General features: G+C 40.9%; 1 protein-coding gene across 1 annotated transcript in view; it reads left to right on the top strand.

Moving 5' to 3' along the window:
- snx29 (sorting nexin 29) overlaps positions 1 to 22492 on the top strand; it is a 128990-nt gene that overhangs the window by 13618 nt on the left and 92880 nt on the right. The window contains exons 12-14 of the mRNA XM_044178470.1: positions 4670 to 4733; positions 5398 to 5526; positions 16246 to 16331. Of these exons, the coding sequence (XP_044034405.1) occupies positions 4670 to 4733; positions 5398 to 5526; positions 16246 to 16331 (279 nt within the window). The remainder of the gene's footprint in view (positions 1 to 4669; positions 4734 to 5397; positions 5527 to 16245; positions 16332 to 22492) is intronic.

The raw sequence follows: 22492 nt of genomic DNA, 5'->3' as shown, positions 1-22492 counted from the left end.
CTAATACAGCACAAGTTTCAGTAAGTGAAATCTCTTAATTTCTTCGTAGTGCTGAGGATAAATTAAATCAAACGTTAAAATGATTTAGATTAAATATGACGGCAAAAATCACAATTGTTGAATCACCAGTTCCACTTGAGGTTTTATCAGAAGACAATCTAATCTCAGAGTATATTGCCAAGAAGTTTGTGATGGTAAGGAATCCTGTGGGAGTCCTGACATGTCTTTGTCTGGAAATTTCACCACAGCTGTCGTCTGTAGCAAATGAAATCAAACTCACTGATTAGTATTTCAAACCTTGTTATTTTTCTTTGCAGTTAAAGTGCTATGTTTAACTGCTATGAGGGAAGTCCTGTGCCAAGAGATTGTTCACTTCTTTTCCATAACGTCTCTACAATGGCAAACGATCCACCAGGTGGCACTGTTGGTCCAGTGTATGCACACGTTTACTGTATATACACACTCGTCTGCTCCCCTCAAAGGATTTTGCTTGTGAGAAAAGTCAGATTGTGTGAATGGCTGCCATTTACATCAGCTATTTCAGATGTGGATACAAATTTCAGATTCAGAAAACACTTGATGAGCACTTAAATGTTTGCACGACCCACTCACAGGTTGGTGTTCTGCTCGGTGCCCTGGAGCTAATCAGACTCTTAGATGCTCACACTGATGCTGTTTGATTCTTTGGATCTGTGTGTGTGTGTGTGTGTGTGTGTGTGTGTGTGTGTGTGTAAGTGTGAGAGTGTCTGTGTGTGTGTGACTTTGAGGGGGAGAGGGAAAGAGACAGAGAGCCAGGGGAGGAAAGGTGAGTGGAGCTGCATATAAGCACTGGGATTGAGCCGTCGTCCAGTCTATTAGCCCTCGGTAAGAGGAGGTCACAGGGTCACGGAGAGAGCTGGTGATCTCAAAATTGCTGGGGTAGAGGCAGAGAAAATAGTCTTCAAGGTGCAGAGCTTCACGAGGCTTTAAGAAGATGTAAAACAGCACATCTCAGTCAAGGAGAAGGTTTTAGTTAAAAGTCAGATCCACCCTGAAACACTGTAACATCAGGTTTTGATATCAGTCCCTCAAACTCAAAGATCAAAGAGCTTCTCTCCAGACTCACTGACATCCAACATTCTCGTAGGGAGAAATCCATCGTGACGGAGGAAAAAATGGCCAATTTCTACGCCTACTGTCGGCTCAATAAACCAGAATGCAGCGCAGCCAAAACAAATTTTGCATTTTGACTAAAAGGCTGTGACTTTTTCTCGACTGGAAAAATCTCGCTCTCTTGCTCTCGCTATCACTGGCTCTGTTGTTTTTGCTCTTCCTGCCTACTCACGTAACCCAAAGCAACAAGTTCAGCCGCGTTTCTCCAGGGGTCGTGCAAAGTTTTTCTGGGAAACGTAGGAAACCACTGAGGAAGAAGACCAGGCAGATGGAGGGATAGTGACTCAAAGAAAAATTCTTGGAAAGCACTTATCACACATTGATGATGTACTGATTTTATAAGAATATCTCATTGTGGATTTTGCCTTTAAGAAAAACACAATTTAATAAGTCTTATCCGCAACTTAACTTATTTCTTACTAATGCTCACTACTTATATCTTCATAAAGGCAAAGTTAAAGGGGCACTCGTCAGGAAGTGTACTACTCAGCCTGTTAAAACAGTTGTATAATGTTTTCTGTGGCTCTGGAGGAAGCTTTCCAAAGTCCAAAAAATAACCCTGATAATGTCATAGTGATGTCATCAGGGTTATCTTGGCTTAGGCTTGAGACTTAACAATTTTAACAGAAATCCTACACTTCAAACTGAGGGGGAGGGGTTTAAAATAAGTTCATTTTAGAGCCACTGGGGGGGTCTAATGAAAGACACTATTGAGATTCATTATGGGAAATGTAGGATCCAGTGTTTTCAGCATATCTTGGCCTCTGCTGGTTCGATTTTTGACCAGTCTTTTTAAGAAATCTGTCTTGTGTGAGTTCTCCAAATTTATGCAAGCACAGTAGTAATTTGCTTGAGCATGTTGATTAAGTCAGGGATCAAAAGGAGCAGTTGATTGGCTCAGATGCTGACACAAGAGTGTAAAAAGACCTTCTATGAATAGGAAAATTTGCAATATATCATTACAGTGTGTGTATGTTTAGCGCTAAAGAATAGTAAAAAAACAGCTAATGACAGTGTTTGCCCTTTTTGTGATTAAGGCTTTGTGAAACACACAAACACAGATGAATAAAAAACCTGCTGGATCTTTAAGGTGTGTGGGGAAAAACTGAGAGGAAAAATGGTGTTGCAGAGAGATCCCTCAGTGATTTCCATCCAGATCTGACAGGGTGCGAGGCCAAGCAGTCCATTGATTGGAGAGTATGGAGTCTATAATTCACAAGGCACCTCGATTACATGGCCTAGCTCTCTGCTAATGCATCTATTATTGGAACAATTGAGCAAGAGCGTGTAGGTTCCGGTGGAGGCACACGCGCACACACTCACACACTTTTTTCCCAGCAAAGGTTGCTCTTACACATATGAGCACAACGTTGCACGCGTATGTATTTCCACTCACACACACACACACAGACACACACACACACACACACTTGTGCTGTAATTTGTCCATGTCCCCCTGTGAGGACAGAAGGGCGTCTGGGTCTACTGAAGTCCCTAATGGCTCGTCTGTGGCACCCGCTGTGAACGTGTGGTCGGACTAAAGGTCATATTTATTTCTGGCCTGCTGATGTAGAGAATGGAGCTGTGGAGATAATAGACTTCCTCTCTTCCCCTCTGCTCTCTGTTGTGCTCTTCATCGCACTCCTCTTCCTCCTCCCCCAACTAGGCACTTAGCTCGGGGATGGAGGAGACCTACTTGTGTCTGGGGCTACATCGACACCCTACATTAGTTATGAGAATAGAGTTGTGGCCTCTGCATGTGTTTGTGTGAGTGTGTATGTAAATGGTGGAATGCAAAGTGCAGGGTAGATTAACTCCTTGTCTCATGGTTGTTATTTTTGGAAATCCTGGTAACAGCCTAGTTAGGGGCTTTGAAACCTTCATGTGCACCTCCAAGCGTAACTATGGAGATGAGTCACTGTACCACCACACAGCCCTGCCTAAATCTGCCAAATCTTTACATCAGGATGGAGATTAACTTCAGCCAGCAGCTGACTGCTAGCAGATTTTGGCTGTTGCTGATACAGTTCAACTGACTGATGCTTTAAGCCTGAAAAGGATACTGAGGATTTTACACTGAAGTTGCTGGCATCTGATATTTTGACCAAGTTCCATAGCAAAAGTTAAATGAATGAAAATGCCCATAAGAGTTTCCTAAATTCCAAAGGGACATATTCACATCACTTGTTTTGTCTGACCCAGTGGTTCCCAACATTTTTTGTCATACCCCACAGCCCTGTCAGATGAGCTCAAGTACCATCTGACATGTTATAATTGTGTTGATTTGAACTGACTTTGAATGTTATTTAACACCATTAATTATATGAACCCAGATATTATTCCAATATTTTTTTCCTACATAGTGATGCTGGAAGTGTCACTGTTTAGACTTGGTCTCTTGCTAGCAGCACGGCTCCAGACTGAAATGAAATATCTCAACAACTATTGGATGGATTGCCATGAAATTTTATACAGACATTCACGGTCCCCAGATAATGAATCCTAATGAATTTGGTGATCCCCTGACTTTCCATCTAGCGCCACCCTCAGGTCAAATTTTCACATATCCAGCGAAATATATAACATCTACTTGATGGATTGGACATTCGTGGTTCCCAGGTGATATATTGTAATGACTTTGGTGATCCCTTGATTTGACCTCTAGTGGCACCCTACAAGCCATCTTTTGAGACACAATTTATAGTTGTATTTTCAATACAGCTGATCTACAGCATCCGTTTACTTCACCAGCGTATTTCACAAGAGCTCAGTAATTACAACAGCTTTGGAGAAATATCCGAAAACCAATACTCTGGAAATAGTTTTGGGTGATAGCTTTGATATAAACAATTTTGAGATATTGTCTAATGTTTTATTTTACTGTAGTCGCGGAGGAACCTCCATTATATCAGACGTAAATGACAATGACAGCCCTGGTCCTGCTGACAGTTGTATGATGTGAATATAAAAGTAATATCACTATAGCAATAGACCTACTGGAAATGACACCCTTTCAACTGACTATAATTCACTTGTAATTGTGTTGTTATTCACATTTAGTCGTTTTTACTTGGCTGTCTTGACATGATAATGTGTAGCAGAAACACACTGCCATTTCCAAGTAGAGTTTGGTTTCATATTTTCTGGATACATAGTTTAATGCAAATGATAGTCAGTGTTTTCCTACCCTATAGTAGTAGTTTTATAGTAGTTTCCAAAAAAGTATTTTTTACTGTAGCAATAAAACTGTTCTTTGAGAGTCAGATATCATTCTGTATAATTTCTGTCAGCAGAAAAAAAGTAAAACCTGATTTAATCAAAGCAGTTCATCTTAAGCAGGGAACAAAAGTGCTGCATTAATCCAGCAAGTGTGGTGTGAAAGTGGGATTCTGTTTCTACATTTGAAAACTGTAGGTTATTAGTTTATGCATATTGCTGTGTGTAGTGTCTGTGTGTATTTTATGTGTTTGAAGTAGGTTTAGTGCAGGAATCTCACTCTGGTCTCTCTCCTCTGCAGTGGAGCTGCGTCAGGCCATTGTAGCCATGATGAACAGGAAAGACGAGCTGGAGGAACAAAACATGTACGTTGGGATATATTCTCCTTATCTGCTGCTCACAAACACACACTTACACACACACACACACTCACACATGACCTTTCTGTATAAATTGTGTCAGCTTGTTTTCTTTTTATCCTCAGACCAGAGTTTTTTTTCCTGCTGACTTGGGGGCAGAAAACAGTTTTGTTGTGTTTTGTTTTTAGCAATAAGCCACTAAAGACTGTGATTTACACTCATTTAACAGCTGCAAAAAAGGATTGTTGACCAAACTGCAATAAAATTCTGTTGTAATGACCAAAAAACACAGTGTTATGTTTATACACCTCTGTGATTAATCATAAATAAATGTGATTCTTCTGCCGAGCCTTATTTAGATTTTTATATCAAACTGTGATTTGTACTCAATTTTGAAATAACAGCGATGCAATCACAGATGTGTGTTGATTAAGTGTTTTATATCAGAGCTGAATGTGATTCAGACAGTCAGTTATTACTGCAATTAAAGAAATTCATCCGATCTAATGTTTATGAAAACAACATTACCATATATCAAAATTTAGTATGTCTGAATGTAGAGTATTAGGTATGTACAAGACGTATCACCTGAATGTAATCTGGACAGAAAACTGTATTTTGTATAAAATATGTGACACACTTGATGTGATCTACTTCATGTATTTGACAGGTCTCTTCGCAGTCTGCTGGATGGGGAGATGGAGCACTCAGCGGGCCTGAGGCAGGAAACTGATATGCTGAAGAGGAAGCTGGCAGAGCTGGAGGAGAGACACACAGCCAAGGTCCAGGCACTGGCCAGGTGAGAAACAGCTGGGATGTCTGTAGAATGTGCATTAATACTGTCATTTCAGCTCACAACATGGAAGATTAAAGCTGCACTCAAGGTCCAAAATTAACTTTTTGGTCTATCTCCCAATGGCTGGTAAACTGTGTTGGCGTTGCTGTCATACAGAAGCCAATCTCTTCTCACCCCTGTATCTGTGAAGTGCCAGTTCCCTGTAAATTTTCTTTTAACCGTTCTTCCACCATGCTCTTCATTTTTCCTTTTAGGTTGATCTACTCCAGTAATGTGCTGCCACATACTAGCAGACTCTCTTTGCGGTTAGCGTGAAATTCTCCTCTGTGGTACCCGGCTCGATTACCAGTACCACTTACCACTGGTACTGGTAATCGAGCTGGGTAGTTAGTTAGATAAAGTAAGCGTAACCGTAGCGATGGTGGACAGCCTGGGTCAATCAAAGAATTGCAGTACGATTATTGACGGTCAAATATTGCATGCTGCCACCCGTGTACGCATTTGATGCAAAACTAAATGTGGTCAATCAACTTATGTGTTGCAGTGATGAGAGTTTGTAGTGAAGTAGGCCTATTTCAGCATAGATTTTTACTCGCATTTGGCGAGTGGCGAGTGTTAACTTTGGACCCACGCTGCACTTGCCAAGATTCTGAAAGGAAAAACTAACCCATCTTATCAACCATTAACACAGATTAGATTTGATTCTGGGGAAGTAACTAGAGCTGGAAGGTCTAGTCGATTTAATCAATTCATCTTGTAAGCCATTTTCAAGCAAAAATCCCCCAAATTCACTGTTTCCAGAATCCGACATGTGAGGATTTTCTTATTTTTTATGTTTTACATTTACAGTGAATTAAATATCTTTTGAGTTTTGGACTGTTGGTCAGAAAAAATGCATTTGAAGATGGAAATTGTATTATTATTTTCTGACATTTTATTAGACTAAACGGTTCATTGATTTATCGATAATCGTTAATTACTGCCCTTGAAATATCAAATCAAGAGAAAAACAAAGCTTCCACAGGATTTTCCTTCAGAGCTTTAAACTGCAAACAAATTATCTTTCCACTGTGAAGTTTCCTAATGTAGTTCTGTATGACTTAGTTTTCGGTCAGCACACCATCGGTAAACATTGTGTAAAAGCTGTAAAACCCTGAGGACCTTCATGTCTGGGATTAAAGCTGCTTTGTTACTGCTGATTGTGCTGGGCTGTGCCTCATACCTACAGTAGCTGCATCAGTGTTTTACACATAATCACAGTAATTACCACTACACCACCTAATGGCAAGAGTCTTACCCAGACAGCAAAAGGAACTATATTTGTGCAACTGTCACTGTTAAGTCTCCACATCCTGTTCAGTCCACTTATGATGAAAAGTATTGAAGGATGAATGTCAGAACAAAATAGGGGAACTTTTCCACTTTTAAACTCTTTCTGGAGTGTTACATTTCCTTTCCTAAATCACACATACATACACTTTTATCCCAATAAGTGACCACCTACAGTTTCCCTGAAAGTGAATTGCGTCACCTCTGCATCTACAATTGATTGCCTGTATGCCAGAAGTCTTCAGTCGAGGCCTGAGCCCTTTAAATAGAGGATTAGTCATCCTTCAGCAGTCTAAACAGAAAGCCTCAGCATGTCTGTGTTCAGATAGTAGCCTCCTACAGTAAGTCAAGCCACCAGCTAGGATTGATCAAGTGACTCAAGTTAAGTGTGCAGGGACTACTAAAGCTGATGGGTTTGTAGTTTGGCGAGGACAATGCAGCCGCTGACGGTTCTTTTTAATATGTGATGATTTTCATGTTCACATGGAACAATTTAATGGAGTTAAAGAGTCCCTGCAGGTGACTTTGACGTACAGTGTGGTTATCCACACAACCAAACGGCCACACACTCAGACACACAAAGCCTATTCCAAAGTCTGCCGCTAAATCTCAAGTACTGCTTTTCCTTCTCAGCCAAATCTGTCTCAATCAATAGCAGCTATAAATACCACTGAAGGAGCAGCTAGCCACTGAATGAGGGCTGGAAGCTGTCAGCATCATTCAGTGAAAGAGGTTACTGGCAACGGTTGCTATGTATCCCACAATTCTTTGTGATTCACTCGCACTAAGGGTGAATTGGGAGTCAGTAAGCCCGACATAAAATCTGACACTGAACAGAAACATCTTAACACTTGAAAGGACAGTTGGCTTGCTCGTTGACCGACAGCTAGCTGAAGTACTTTACTGCTGTTGAGTTAATTGAAATGTTGTTTGAGACAGATTGTTTAATCTGCACTAACTTTGACAGGAATCACTTTGCTGAGAGCAGAAATTTTCAGGTTAAATGTTTATCTTCAGCACCAGATGGTCCTGCTGTTTGAGGAAGATGCCGCTAGTCATCTCCTTATTTTAGTGCTAGTGTGCTACCTCCTAGTAATAGTACTTTTATAGTAGAGCAGCACCCAAACCCAAGAAAGTGGCATATGTGCGTGTGTGTGTGCGTGTGTGTGTGTCTTGCGCCCGGCTGTATATGGGGGTGGCAGAGGATGAGCTAGCCGTCATAGATAGATTTAGGCTGACGTAGACTCCGGCAGAGGGGAGTGGGCTAAAATGAGCCGCTACTCACTAACTGGGTTACTCAAAACTCAAATATACAGCAGGACCCTTACTTATACACCCATCCAAATATAACATGAAAATGTAAGACCCTTACTCACACATTGACACATAGCAGCCTTTCTGGGAAAGTGAGGAGGTGGGCTCACAAATCCAAGTGCACATGTATCAAATCCCTCGTGTGTGTTCGTATGCAAACACCGCCTTAAATTGTCTGTCTGTTCCGTTTATCACTTAAAGTCTCATCACTTACATGAAATTCTGTCCTTTAGCACTCACCTGCAAGATCATGAAAGTCAACTGTTCTAATTGGATTTCCTGTTATTGAACTTTCCACGGGTAGCAAATCAAATATCACAATATTCACCTCGATATCAGTATTGTGACAGAATTAAGGGTATTGGTGCTTTCAGAACATACAGTATTTACACACCAGGACATTTTGATAAACCAGGCGTTGGTAATATGACTATGATAACTAAGCAAGTACAGACATTTAGTTTTTTCAAAATTTGTGACTTCATCAAAAATGTTTTCAGGCAATGATTTTAAGTTTCCAGCATTTCCAGCAGTGCTTTGCAATACATTTCAGCTGTTAGCATTCATCTACATTTTCTACCTGAAATGCATTTTCATTAATGCATACATCATCTTACTAAATGCCAAATTGGTCAGTTTAGATTTGGAGAACTACTGAAGCTTACTTGCATGCTGACCAAATTATTGTTTTTTTTGTCAGGACCTCAACAAGTAAAAGCATAATTTGTAGAAATACGTTTTTGATTATGCTTTGCACAAACCTGTCTTGTTTAATCATAATGTAGACCACCAATGAAATTTTTATTTATAGAAAATAATCACAATTCAAAGGTACCCTGTAGAATTTCTGACCACTAGAGCAATGTTTTTATGTGTCAGTTTTTTTACGAGTCTCAGTTTTGTTTGGATGTTGTGCACATGTACGAGGCGCGAGCACGCAGACGACGTGATACATAACACATTCTTACCGATGGTTGCCATTTCACTGATTGACAGTTGATGGCAATAGTGCGCCAAAAATGAGTAATGAGCCAGGAACGGTAAGGAAGAAGGCTGTTAGCTAACAAACATGCATGAAAACAGTGCGTGATTTAAAATATTGGCCTTGTAAATGTTTTATGAGGAAGGAAATTCATACACACAAGATTGTTTGGTGAGAAACAGTGAATGTCAACTCAACCTTGTTTGTTTACAAGGAAGATCCACAGGGTACCTTTTAATTGCAATTGAATATTAGTCTCAAATATTACAATTAATTCTTTCCCTTCAATCGTTTAGCCCTACTGTAGGTTGAAATTTAAACATTTTATGATAACCAAAATCCCACATGATATCTGGCCTCTATATCTCAGTATCTTCATCACACAGCGCCTTTAATTTAGTTACTGTCGCTGCTAATGATAACAGACATTGAGTCATTAAACTGTTGCTTTAAAAATAGATGTCCAAAACCAAGATGGCCTTGCTCTGAATGTCTAACCCTCAAACTCATTCCCTCAAGGATATCAGTTAAGACACACACACACACACGCATGCATGCATGCACGCACGCACGCACGCGTTCACACACACACACACACACAAACTCTCTTTCCCCACAACTATTTCTTGTTCCCCTTTTTAGACATCAGTTGGCAGAGCAGAAAGCAGGCCTCTCGCAGCAGGAAGATGGGAAGGCGGCCAATCGAGTGGGCTTGGGCCAGGAAGTGGTACCTCGTCACTGGGAGAGGGGGTGGTTGGACAGGCAGACACACACATGCGCATGCACACACACACACACACACACACACACACACACACACACACACACACACACACAACAGAAACGGGAGCAGATGCCTTTTTCTTAGCTGGCAGAGCTGCCGTCTTTTCTCCAGGCAGTCTGGTACGGCTGATCTGAGAAGTGCAAGAGAGAGTGGCTGTGAAGTTTGCCTAGTTTACTTGTTGGGAGTGTTTAGGCTCACTGTTTTCTTTCTTTGGGAAGTCAATTATGTCACTATGCCCAGGGGGCCCTTTTTCCTTCAACGCTGAAGTTTTAACAACCCAGCCCTGCACCCCATAGTCTTGTTGCGCCTGAGTGTGGATATATATATATATATATGTGTGTGTTTATAAAGCTCTGGGCAGTCGGCCTTTGGAAGTATGACACAAGAGTGTATGCTTGAAGTTTTTGAAGAGGCTGAGCAGTAAATTGCACTCAGGAGCATTACCCAGCGACTGAGCTGTCTGTCTCTGAAGGCGTCTTTGTACCTCTCATTTACTACTTCCAAACAAAACCAGATCGTACCTGAAGAAGAGCCAATTTAGCCGTTTTTATTGCACATTAAGACGACTACCGAGTGCGAGGATAATAAAGGAAGGGGTGGGGGGAATACAAGCGAGAGAAAAAAATCACCCCAGGGCTTCAACTCAACTTAAGTAATTACTGCGTGTAGTTTAAGTTTAAGCTTCCCTCTTGAGATACTTTTTTGCTCGTTCTTCAAGAGAAGATAAGATCCTACTTCCTTCCTCTCTTTCTAATAGTCTCTTACAGTATTTGCTTTACTTAAAACACGCTCACAAACTTCATAGTCGTCACTAACTTTCTCCCTTTCACACAAAATATTTACAATTTCTTTATTTCTCAAAAGCACACTGTTTCCTGCTCTTTCACCATCTTCTATATTTGCATACAAAACTGTTATAATTTCTTTAAATCTATCTATAAGGCACAAAGCCTTTCTTTTGCACACAAAAACAATCACAAACTCTTCTTCTTGTGCGTAAACACTGTTCCTCTTTCCCATTTGTCTCTTACATGGAAGAAGATGAGATGACTTCAACAGTTTTATTAACCAACATAGTTAATAGGCTTATCCTCTGAGCAGACATTCACACTAACAGTATTTCTGGGTCAGACTATTGCCCTTAATGAGAAAGTGGCTTGTAGCTAGTCCCATATCAGCTGGACGAAGGATGCAGTTTTTGCAACAGAGATGCCGAGCAAGTACTTCACTTTCGACTCACTCATGTAAAACTTTACTGTCCCTTAAGGCAGAGAAGACACTTAAGAGTTTCAGATGGATTTCAAAGACTCCACATTTCCAGCGATCCAACAGCTTCACTAGAAGCAAAGCATCACACAACTTAATGGATCGCTCTCAATTGGAAAGCACCAACAGAGAGCCAAAGCTGCAGTTTCTTGCTTTAGTTTTAGAGTTGAAGAAATTGTACAATGTTGTCACTCCCAGGGGGCTTTGTAGTTTAGTTTTTCTTGGTATCCATCATTCATGTTCTGTCCTGTGGGTCTGAATAATGGTTGTCCACTAAATTGACTTTGTAATGAAGGACTCGCCAGAGGCACTGAGGAAGTGAATGCAACACAGAAATGTAGGACTGCAGCCAGTATTTAATAGCATACAACTATTGAAATGTATGGATGCAATATAAACACTGTGTATGCTAGGTAGTTTACTCACTGGCCCAAGTATATAAATCAGAGTTTAGCAGGACATACAACAGAAAATATTATCATTAGTGTTTTCCTTTATTGTGGAGAAATTCAGATGCAACTGCTGCTGAGTCTTCAAATCAGCCGCTTGCACATAGAGGTAGTGCTGAAAAATTTAGTCGATTTGTGGTTCTCAACCTGGGGGTCAGGGCCTCCCAGAGGCTCACAAGTGATCACAAGATGATTAACAAGATAGAAAAGAAGAAAAAAAAACATTTGATCTCCAGAAGATTATGTTTTAGCCATGTTAGTGGCCAGTCTGTTGGTCGGTCAGACTAAATATCTCAACAACTATAGGGCGGATTGCCATGGAATTTGGTGCAGATATCCATGGTGCCCAGAGGATGAATCCTAATGACTTTGGTGATCCCCTGACTTTTCCTCTAGCACCACCATGAGGTTGACATTTGTGGTTAGTGCATTCATGGTTAAAAGTGCAGCCTCACAGAGCCGACAGCGTGGCTATAGACTCTTAGTCTTGTTTCATTAGAAATGCTAGAGAGGTATACATCTCTAGACCTCTAAAAACTATTAAAATGACGAAACAGTCTGAGAAGGGAAGATAACTCTTTCCTTTCTCAGACTGTTTGTAAAGACAGTCTGAGTTTGAACTGGAAAGACAGTTCAGACTCAAAAAATGTGTGCGTATGAATGAACGACACAATGAATGTCTGGGGATCTTGAGGCATGTGGTGGAGAATTTTCATGTCAGTAATGAGCAGGTTTATTTCACATGGGGAGAAAACAAGAAATTCTGTGTTTGATTTAGCATGTGGCGGCCTAAACTGCTGCTCAGTACGACCTGAGGGAAGCCGCTCAAATACAGACAGGACACAGAGGGTGTATTTTACACCTCCGGCTTGTGTTTTATCAGTCTGCACTGAAATTGGATTTGAAAATGTAGGTGCAGTTGAGGCTGTCATTAGATGGGATGATCCCTCACATTTCCTTCCCAATTTCCCTCAAGGCCGCTTGCATTGTAGATGCACGTCGTAACGTACGTGTGATCTACACCTGTGTCAGTGTGTCTGTCTCCATCTAATATAATGATGTAGAGAATTTTTTCTTTGTGTTATTGTATCGGTACATCTTTTTCATACCAGAGGTGGTACACTGGGAACATGCATATGTTTCTTCACAAGAACCCATACATATGGTTAAACCTAGGGCTACTCCAGTGTAAATTGTGTAATGTAATGAAGTTGGTAGAAAGTCCAGGTAAAAAGGTATCTGATGACCAAAGATCGAATTATAAAACATTTGAAAAAATCTGCAGTTGGAATCAGTACTTAAAAACCTGACCTATGAATAACAAGCAAGGTTGATATTACTGTTAATCCCCTTTTATTGGCTGAAGTTGATCCAGTATATTTCACAAGGTGACATTTTTCCTGTTCAAACATTCCTTTTGTTTTTCATATAGAGTGGTGTTTTCTGTCTTAAATGATGCAAAAAGCAAGCACATTACATGAGCAGAAAACATTTCAGTTGTATCAGAGTGATCAATAATTCAACAAAATGTGTTCATTATCAGGCTGTTGAAACCTGAAAAAGGAATTCAATTAGTAGTCAAGTATTGTTTGTTCAGAGAATCATTTATTCACAGCAATTAAAATCTGCACTGCAACATGTTGGATCAATAACCCTGTCAACCCTGGCTTCTTGTGCTATAGGGTACTAGAAATTCGAACCTAAGGAAAAGTACTTTCAACACCATAATGTTATAAAAATATAATTACACTAATAAAAGTAATAATTAAAGCAGTGTTAAAAGTAATAATACGGAAAATAACAGCAAGACTAATTGTAATTGACCTTTTTATAGCAAACATGTCCCAGCAGAAAAAGCACAGGTGTCATTAATTAACACTAATGAGGTGAGGTAGCTCAGGTCAGTGTCTGCTGTAAAGAAAGTCTACACTTCTGTCTTAAAAACCTGCAGTAATTGATTTATTTTTTTTGCCACTTTGTGGGCAGTGGAACAGGCTGTAAACACACTGAAATAACTACACCATATAAGCTGATATGGCTAACGTGTTAGCAGAAAATTGTTTACACATCCAGCAAATGCAGAGCAACGTTAGCATTCATCTGGAGTCGTGTTTCTGGACACCTGATAAATGTAAGTCCAATATTTTGCTTTTTTTCCTCTGATTTTGGTCTCCACCATCTCCTGAGGGAAATATCTTGCTCTTTAGCTACTAAATGCTCCACTGTGTTCACCAGCTAGTTGCTAACTTTGCCTGTCTGATGTTTGGTGTAGGTAGTTTTCCACCTCGTTGAACTACTGTTTTTTTTGATACAGCAGGTAAAAATGTTTTTTGGTACCTTGGGATAATTTGGGCTACTTTTTGGGTATTTCCCCCCCAATGTTAGTTAGGCTATATCCCACTGAATCAGTGTCCCTCCTGCTCCAATTCAATTTATTTATATAGCGCCAATTCATAACAGAAGTTATCTCATTGCACTTTTCCTATAGAGCAGGTCTAGACAGTTCCCCAGTTAGTATCATTGAGATTGACAGGGCACTAAGTTCAATTGGCTCAACATGCAGTTACTGATTTAGCAGCTTTAATAATGTCTTTAAAAGGTTGACAAACATCAGAAGGCAGTTTAAGTACAAAGTGAACACATGTAGTTTTGTCTACTTGAAGTTTGATGTTTCACTTTTGTAAAGATGAAATGTGTCATCTCTGTGTCTGTGTGAGACTGAAAGAAACACACAAGACAAAAGAACTGAAGAAATCGAGGAATTAATAAGTAAAAGCTTTACATTTGTTAAAGTACATTTTTTACCTGAGCGTCAAGTATCACTGCCAGTTTACTCACGTTTTGTCAAATGCTGTAATCTCTCTGCTGGTGTAACAACAGACACAAGACTCATTCTCAGTAAAATGAGACGCAGCTGAATGTCTGCGTATCTCCCCGAGCCCCTACACAAACACACACACTTAGAGCAAGCGCCGTGTATCAGCTATAATTTAATCAGGCTGGAACAGCGTCTTGGCTGCGGGTGGTTCTGATAACGGCGACGTGGACGGCTCCTTGGAGAGAGCTCGTCATGTGGATTCAGGAGGTCTCCCGGCAGGCGCCTCTTTTGTTGGTGGGGAATGAGGGCTGATAAGCAGGGCACCAAAAATCAACCGTGGAGAATGAGGGGTGGGGGGACTGCGGCGGAGCAAGACAAAGGCTGTTAAATTTAACTGCTAAGGGCATAAAGTCACACTCCAACTCTGATTGATTTCCTCCCCAAAGTCGATGATGTTCAACTGGTTACGGCTTGTAAAGAGCCTGCCTCTGTCTCTCACTCCGTTTCTTTATCACTGTGTCTGCGTCCCCATCCGCAGTCCAACACACACACACACACACATACACACACACACACACACGACACCACCACTGCTCTGAACAGTGCTAATGTAGGACTGTAGCCTAACTGGGCCATAACTCTGACCCCATTTACACCTGTGGTTAACCTGCGTCTTCTACCCAGACTGTGTCTTTATCTGATGTGGCTGGATTACATTTACACGTTCTCTTAAAATGCATCTCTGAGATACTGAACACTGAAGTTCAGTTTTGCTCTCGCTTGCTTAACGCAGGTCAGAATACACACTGCTTTTAATATTTACATGGAGGGAGACATCGAAGAACACTTTATCATAGAACATTCTTGGATACTGTACATACATTAGGCTCCTTACAGCCTACAGATTTTGATAGGATCATTATGCAGCAGATAACGTTTGTATGTGTGTCAACTATGTCCGTGTTGGCACCTCTTCAAGACCCTGTGATCTGTGGTTACCCATAATACCCTTCTCTGCGTAGGTTCGCAGAGACATGTATATTCAGCTTGTACCAAGGCTGCCTGCCACCTGTTTGCTTACTCTTTGGATTCACATGCAAACGTTGATTATCTGTTTTTGCAGCTGACATGTCCACTTATGTCTCAGTCCACCTACACAGCTGGTTTTCACGATCGTGTCCTCAGTGCACCTTTTTAAAGCGTTTCTACCTGGAATTTCTGCCTTTTGTGCAGAAAATTTTATCATAATCTAACCATCAAAGATTATTCATTAGTTAATATCAGGTGTAAAGACAGTCTCTGAGCCACCTGTTACTGGTCTGCTGCGGTTGTGCTGTAGGTGGGTTGAAGTGCGATCAATTCACATCTCTGTAAATATATCTCAGTCTGACCACCTGGATTAGATTTCAAATGTTTTTATTTTCATCGTTCCTCAGGAGACAAGATGTCACAATAAGTTTCACACTGTCTCCCTCTATGGCATGCTGTCATAAAACAGAGTAAACAACTTCCTGTTACTGGCTCGATGCAGCTCCCAGAGCTGTTGCACCGAAATTGTACCCTTTGTCACATTGTGGATGGGAGCATCTTTACTGTGACAACCGCCATCAGCAGATGATTATTTTGTCTAAATGCACAAATCTGATCTAGTCCTTTATGAATTACAGCATTTTATTTGACATTAAAACATGAAATGTACAATGTATTGTGGTTATAGCCTCCTTACTGGTGGTTGTAGCCTCCTTACTTATAAGCTGTGTGTTTATGTTTGTTTGTGCAGGGAGAATGAGGTCCTGAAGGTCCAGTTGAAGAAGTATGTGGGGGCGGTACAGATGCTGAAGAGAGAGGGGAGCCAGGGCAATGATGGTAAACCACACACTCACACACACAAGCACACACACTGCATCATTATGACCTGAAATTAGATTTCATATCTGTGTCCCAGTCCATCTATTTTGCTCTCAAACAGAAACACTCAGATGCACACACAGAAAAATAAGGTCATCAGTTTCCTCCACATCCCAGATCAGTTCTGATACATTTCTCAGAGGCTCAGATGACTAACCTCCCCTTTTACTGTGTGTGAAGCCCTGTCAAACAGAGTGAGGCTCTCACTCCCCTGTCTCTCTGACTCTGACTTATCCGTTTTTTTCTTGTTTTTGGGTAGATTTGATAACTTCGACTTTGTTTTCCTGTTGCCGTGGGGATGTAAGCGGTGCTCTGTGTAAAGACTGGCGAGATAAGCCCCTGCTGTATCAAAGGCAAATAAAATGAACATGGCAGATTATAGAGGGCCACATAATGGCTAATTGCATTTTGGGGGATAGAAGGGAGAGCGGTTATCTGTGACGCCCCGAAGGGTTTATCTGTTTGTGAGTTTTATTGTATGTTTTTGTGACAGAGAGAGGTAAAGAGAACTTTGTAATATCAAGTTAATGTTTTATTTTTTAAGGAGGCCGTAAGAACAAACAGCTATTTGGTGCTATAAGTCTCTTTTAATAATGCGACATCAATCCAGCATGGATTTTAGCGATTGTTTTCTTAATTATTTATTCATTTAGGCGGAAGAAAAAACAGGAAGGAAAATTCCAGTTTTTTTACAACATAATTTTTGTCATCATTTCTGTCTGAGATAAAACATGGCAGCACCGATACGATCAACGGTGCAGGAAACAAGCAGGCAGACAATCAGACAGACAGCCACAGCAAGTACGGTAGGTCAAAGTTAAAGTTGTGTGAGTGGTGGGCGATATAGATTAAAAACCTCTTTCATGTTACATGTACATTTATATCCAAGTATAATGGTCAAGATAGAGATTTTGCCATGTAATTTATGCCTAGGTATTATTGACGGTTGATAGAATGATGAAGTCACAGTATATCATCAGTGTTGGGCAAGTTTAAAAAAAAAAAATGAAATCAGTTACCTCCACCTAGCTGCCAGGCTAGGCAAAGCTACCAAAGCTAGTCACTGGCAAAGCTACCAGTGATTAGTTGGCTGCTAAAATGACACAATATTTAAATAAGACAACTTTTAATTGAAAGGTTGAGGAGGTGCATTTCTCCTCTTTTGGTGGAGACTTCCCCACACCTCCACAGAGAAGAAATTGATGTCAACCCTCCATCAGTCTCCCAGTAAAATGGCAAACAAGCTGCCCAAATTAACGAGGGAGTAACAAAGCAATACTGGGATTAGTAATTGTAATGTAATTATTGATATATTATATATTGATAGTTTGGGTAAAATTATTACCCAAACTATCAGTTAATAATTTTGCCTTTCTTTTCTCTTCCAAATAAATTTGGCAAACATAGAGTTTGGTTTAAAACTTGTCTCATCTTCTGACTGCATGTGTTTGTTGCTCTGTTCCCAGATCCCAGCAATTAACTTGGTGAATACAACGTTATTTTTAATGATAGGAATGATGGCCAAAACCACTGGCAACAAGATCTAAGTTGTATGAAATTGGACTTTCCCTTTAACATGCAAATTTACTACCAACCAATCTCCAAAAAGTCAGTGTTTTCCTTCAAGATGCATTTAAAAGCTGGATCACACACTGACTGAAAAAACATTTATGATATCTTTTATGGAGAAGATGAATTTCTTCAGTATTTTCTCTTCGTTTTGAGTTCAAACAGTCAAATAATGTTGTCAGGCATTTTGACAACCCACAGCTGTTAACCAAGTACAGACCTGTGCAAATTCTGCCTACAACGGCATGATGTTTAAAACACAATCCCAATGGCTTCACATTTCATCTCTCTGTTCCTGGCAATTACTGTGTTCAGCCTGTCAAACAAGGCCCCCTGACACTGGAGAGCGTGGTAGGGGAGGACCACTATTGATGGGAGATGATTGGAGGGAGAAATGGTGATTACCACACACATGAAAAGGCATATGCTGTATATCATCAGGAAATAGCCATCACCCAGCTCAATTGCCTAGTCTTGACAAATCTGTTCTGGTTTGCCATCAGGTCTCAGTGCTGCTCTCTTGAGTTTGTGTTTTTCTTTGTTACTCATTATCTTTCTTCTTCATGTTGACTTTTCATTCTCCCATCATTTGTACCCTTTCCCTCTCCTTTCTCACCCCTCCTTCATCCCTCTTGTCTTTCCCTCTCCTTCCATCCCCGCTCCCCTCATCCCAACAGGCGTAGTAATTCCCTCTCCACGGTGGCATCTAAATGATTTCATCCTCTCTCGCCTCTGTCTTCTCCTGCTAATGATGTGCCTCGTTCCATCATACTTTGATGTTGACTACCACAGTCTACTGGTGTGTGTGTGTGTGTGTGTTGGGAGTAGAGGAGGAGGAATAATGTGTGAGCAGTTTAGGGAGAGCAAAAATCGGGGGGAAAAAAGATGAGGATGAATTGATGCACAAGTGCCCCTTTTTCATGTGCTGTCAGCATGCTTTCCCGTGATCAGTGCGCTGCCTTTTTGAAACCCCTCCTGTCTAATGATAGCGCTGCAGACGTGATCTCTCGAACGCTCCTCAGGCGCTGTCAGCCCCACTGACATCCCACAAAAGACGGTTCTCCTTTCTACTGTTTCAGAGGAGTGATAATTATTGTTTCCTGTGTGATGTTTGGGGGATTTCCCCTCTCTACTTATACTTGCATATGAGGGAATAGTATGTTTGTGTTACTGTGTGTTCTTTATATGAATGTGAATTACAATACTGTACGACTGTGTGTTACATGCATGAATCCAATTTGAAAATCTGCACATGCCGCTATATAGACGACAGGATGTACGTATACTTTACATGTCACATTCACGTCAAAGTGAGTGGAATGTTTAAGTGCTTTAGATAGGTGTGTGTGCCTATGTGTGTCTTTGTGCTTTTGTATGTGCGTATGTCATTAACAGAAGCCATTAGCCGAACCCCAGAGGACCTGTAGTATAACAGTGATGTTTACTGTAAGGCAGAGTTCGATGAAGATAAATCTCCAGGGAGAGACACAGAGTAGCACATGTAGAATTATCACACTAACACTAACCCAGTTTTACACAGATCCCCTGGTTCTGGAAGATCCTTGAAGGTTTGCGCAGACGTAATAAGTCTGTAGACTTTTTTTTTAACATAAATATGCGGCCTTGAAAGAGAAGTATATGATTTTCTAAATTACTATGATGTATGTAAGTCCTCTGAAGGCATACAGTATGTATTATAATTGTTAAGTAGACCTGATCCAAAGTGCAGTCACTCAGTCCAAAACCCAAAGATAATTAAATTTACAGTTTTGTCTGAAGTCAATGATAGAGGGTCAGGATTGGACACAAGGGCAGAACCTGCGCTGTCTCATGTGGAAGCTCCTTGTCTCTCAGGAGATATTGTTTCAAGGCGTTTCATTCTCCCAGGGGGAGATTTAATGGCTGACTGGTTGACCGGCTGGTGTTTGACTGACTGCTTTACCCGGGGGATTGATTCCCCAGGGGGATGGTCACTGAACCTGGGGAATCGGGTTTCACCTCTTCCCACTGAGATGGCTGATTGCTCCACGTGGTCAGATGAAATTGGCTTGCTGTGCTGTATATAAAAAAAGATCAGCCAAACCATGATGGGATAGATATCCGGAGTTATTAACCTGTGAAGTGCTGGCTGGGCACGCTGAGGACACTCGAGGAGATTGATAAAGGGTCAGAGGGCAGTTGGCCGAGATGGAATTCCCTCTCTTCCATTTTCTTGTCAAGAGCTCTGTAATATTTCTATTTCCTCTTATTTTTATTTTTATCTACGCAATCCATTATTCCATTACATTAATGCTCTTTTTTTGTAGAAACAGCAAAAATGAGAAGAAGTGACCTTAAGATATAAAAGGAAACTTTTATATTACTTTTTTTTTTTTGTCACCTCAAATGCTTATGGATTTGATCTGTGTTTGGTTTTTTTGGGGGCCTGAAAATAACTTAAAAAATATGTTTGTCTTATATATGTTTTATATATGTTTTTGTAAGCCCTGTGTAATTTCTGTACTTTTATTTCTTCAATCTTTCCTGTTTTTATGATTAATGCTTTATGTTTAAATACACTCAAACTAAACCTCTCCTGTTTATTTTTCCCCCCTCTTACCTGTGTTTTCCCCACCAAGATAAGACTTGAACAGTGGCAGACCTGCGCTTTGATTCATTCTGCTTTTTGCCTGTCACTGCGTACGTGTTTAATTCGTCCATAAATAAACCCGCAGCGGACAGCAGCTTATTCATCTCCAATAAGGAAATGGATTACATGGCCGTTTAAAACCCAATAAGCTTCCCTTGCTGCGCCTTGGTCTCTCCTGCTTCCTCCGACAGCCAGTGGCCTAATGAGTGAATGAGAGGCATTTGTCACCGCTGCCTGCCCTAATAGGAGTGTGTAACTTATTCATTACACATACAGATCTGCGTTTATTGTCTCTCTTTGCGCTCCACTTTGCCCTTGTAGGGCCGCGGGGAGGTCAGGCATCCTGCCGTGCGTGCGTGCGTGCGTGCGTGCGTGCGTGCGTGCGTGCGTGCGTGCGTGCGCGCGCGTCCTGTGTTTTTGTTTATGTGTACAAGCTTGCCTTGTGTATGCATTCAAGTGTGAAGGTGTGTTAGCATGTTAATAAAAACTTGGGATGTGTGTAGTTATATTGTTTTCTGGGGCTGACCTGTTTTTGTTTAAGCCAACAATAGGGTGTGTTTGTGTGTGTATATGTGTTATTATGGAGGTGGATTTTCATTACTTGTTAACTAATGAGTAGCTGAGTGTGTATGGGGGTTAATGTGAGAAAAGCAGGTCACAGTGGCGAGAGGGGGGTCATTATAAAGCAAATGTGTGTAGGTATGTGTTTTGTCAGGGTAAATGTGCATATGTGTGCATGTTCATATACTGTGTTAGTGTTAATTGTCTTTTTGTGGAGGAGTCCCATGTCCCTCTGAGTGAGTGTAGGTGAGACACAGTATGTATGGATGTGTGTGTGAGAGGCCTAAATTAAACTGTGCATTAGCGGCTGTAGGTGGGTATGAAACTGTTGTAATTGGTGTGTAAGTGGTTTATGTTATAAACTTATTTACGTCCCAGTAGGCCGACTGTAAAAGAGCAAGTGATGAGTCATTCTCTATGTGAATTGAGCTTAATTGTGCCCACACTTTTACCCGCAGCCTTAGATCATAACAAGAGAAGCCGGGCAGCAGCTCACATTGTTTAGCCTCTCAGGTCTTAATCCAGCAGATTGGGTATGTTTACCAGCTCAAAGGTGTGAGGGACTTTCATTTATTCAGCAGAGGGTGGTCTGTTTGTGTGTATATATGACAATTAATTTAACACACTGTTTATTTACCTGGCACAAGAGAGGTGGCTTCGCATATTGTTTGTCACAGGTGGGGCCATTTGGTCACCGCCCAATTGCCATGTGAGTGTGTGGATTTATGCATCCATGGCGTCATATCTCAGAGGCATTTCCATGTGGGCGCAGCAGGGGTGTGTGACAGATTTCATCACCTGGACGGATCAGTGTTAATGAACATTTTAATCATCCCACTGAATGCCAGAGCCTGCTGGGTGTCATCGCGTCCGCCTTTCCCAGAGATAAATATGGAAAAGCGCGGCTGAGGAGGGAAAGCACTCCAGCAGATTCCCATCTGATGCATCTTTTGGCTACAAATTCTTAGTATTTGTTTGACTTACTGCCATTTTGTCACAATATTTGATAACGCAAACATTGCATCGTTTGGTTATCTCCACTGTCAGCTGTTAAAAAAGGTCACATATTAAAATATAAATAAACATGCTTTTCATATAACAGTAAAATTCAAGTCCTTATCTATACTCTCTGAGGGCCGAGCTGTATCAGGGTTTTTAATATGGTGAATTAGATATTTTTAGCTTATATTTCTGTTTTCATATGTAATGTAATGTTGGACACTTTGGCCGACATTACATCCACTTTGGGAACCACTGCACTAAATGATGTACCAAGATGACCACCATGGCTTAACAGTGCCAGAAATGAGGGCCACCTAAAGAAACTTCATCCAATCAAGAAGAGGTCAGTTTATGTTTG

The sequence above is a fragment of the Siniperca chuatsi genome, linkage group LG20, assembly GCF_020085105.1.
Source record: "Siniperca chuatsi isolate FFG_IHB_CAS linkage group LG20, ASM2008510v1, whole genome shotgun sequence".
In the NCBI taxonomy this organism is placed as follows: domain Eukaryota; kingdom Metazoa; phylum Chordata; class Actinopteri; order Centrarchiformes; family Sinipercidae; genus Siniperca; species Siniperca chuatsi.
This window is presented reverse-complemented; position numbering and strand designations above follow the sequence as displayed.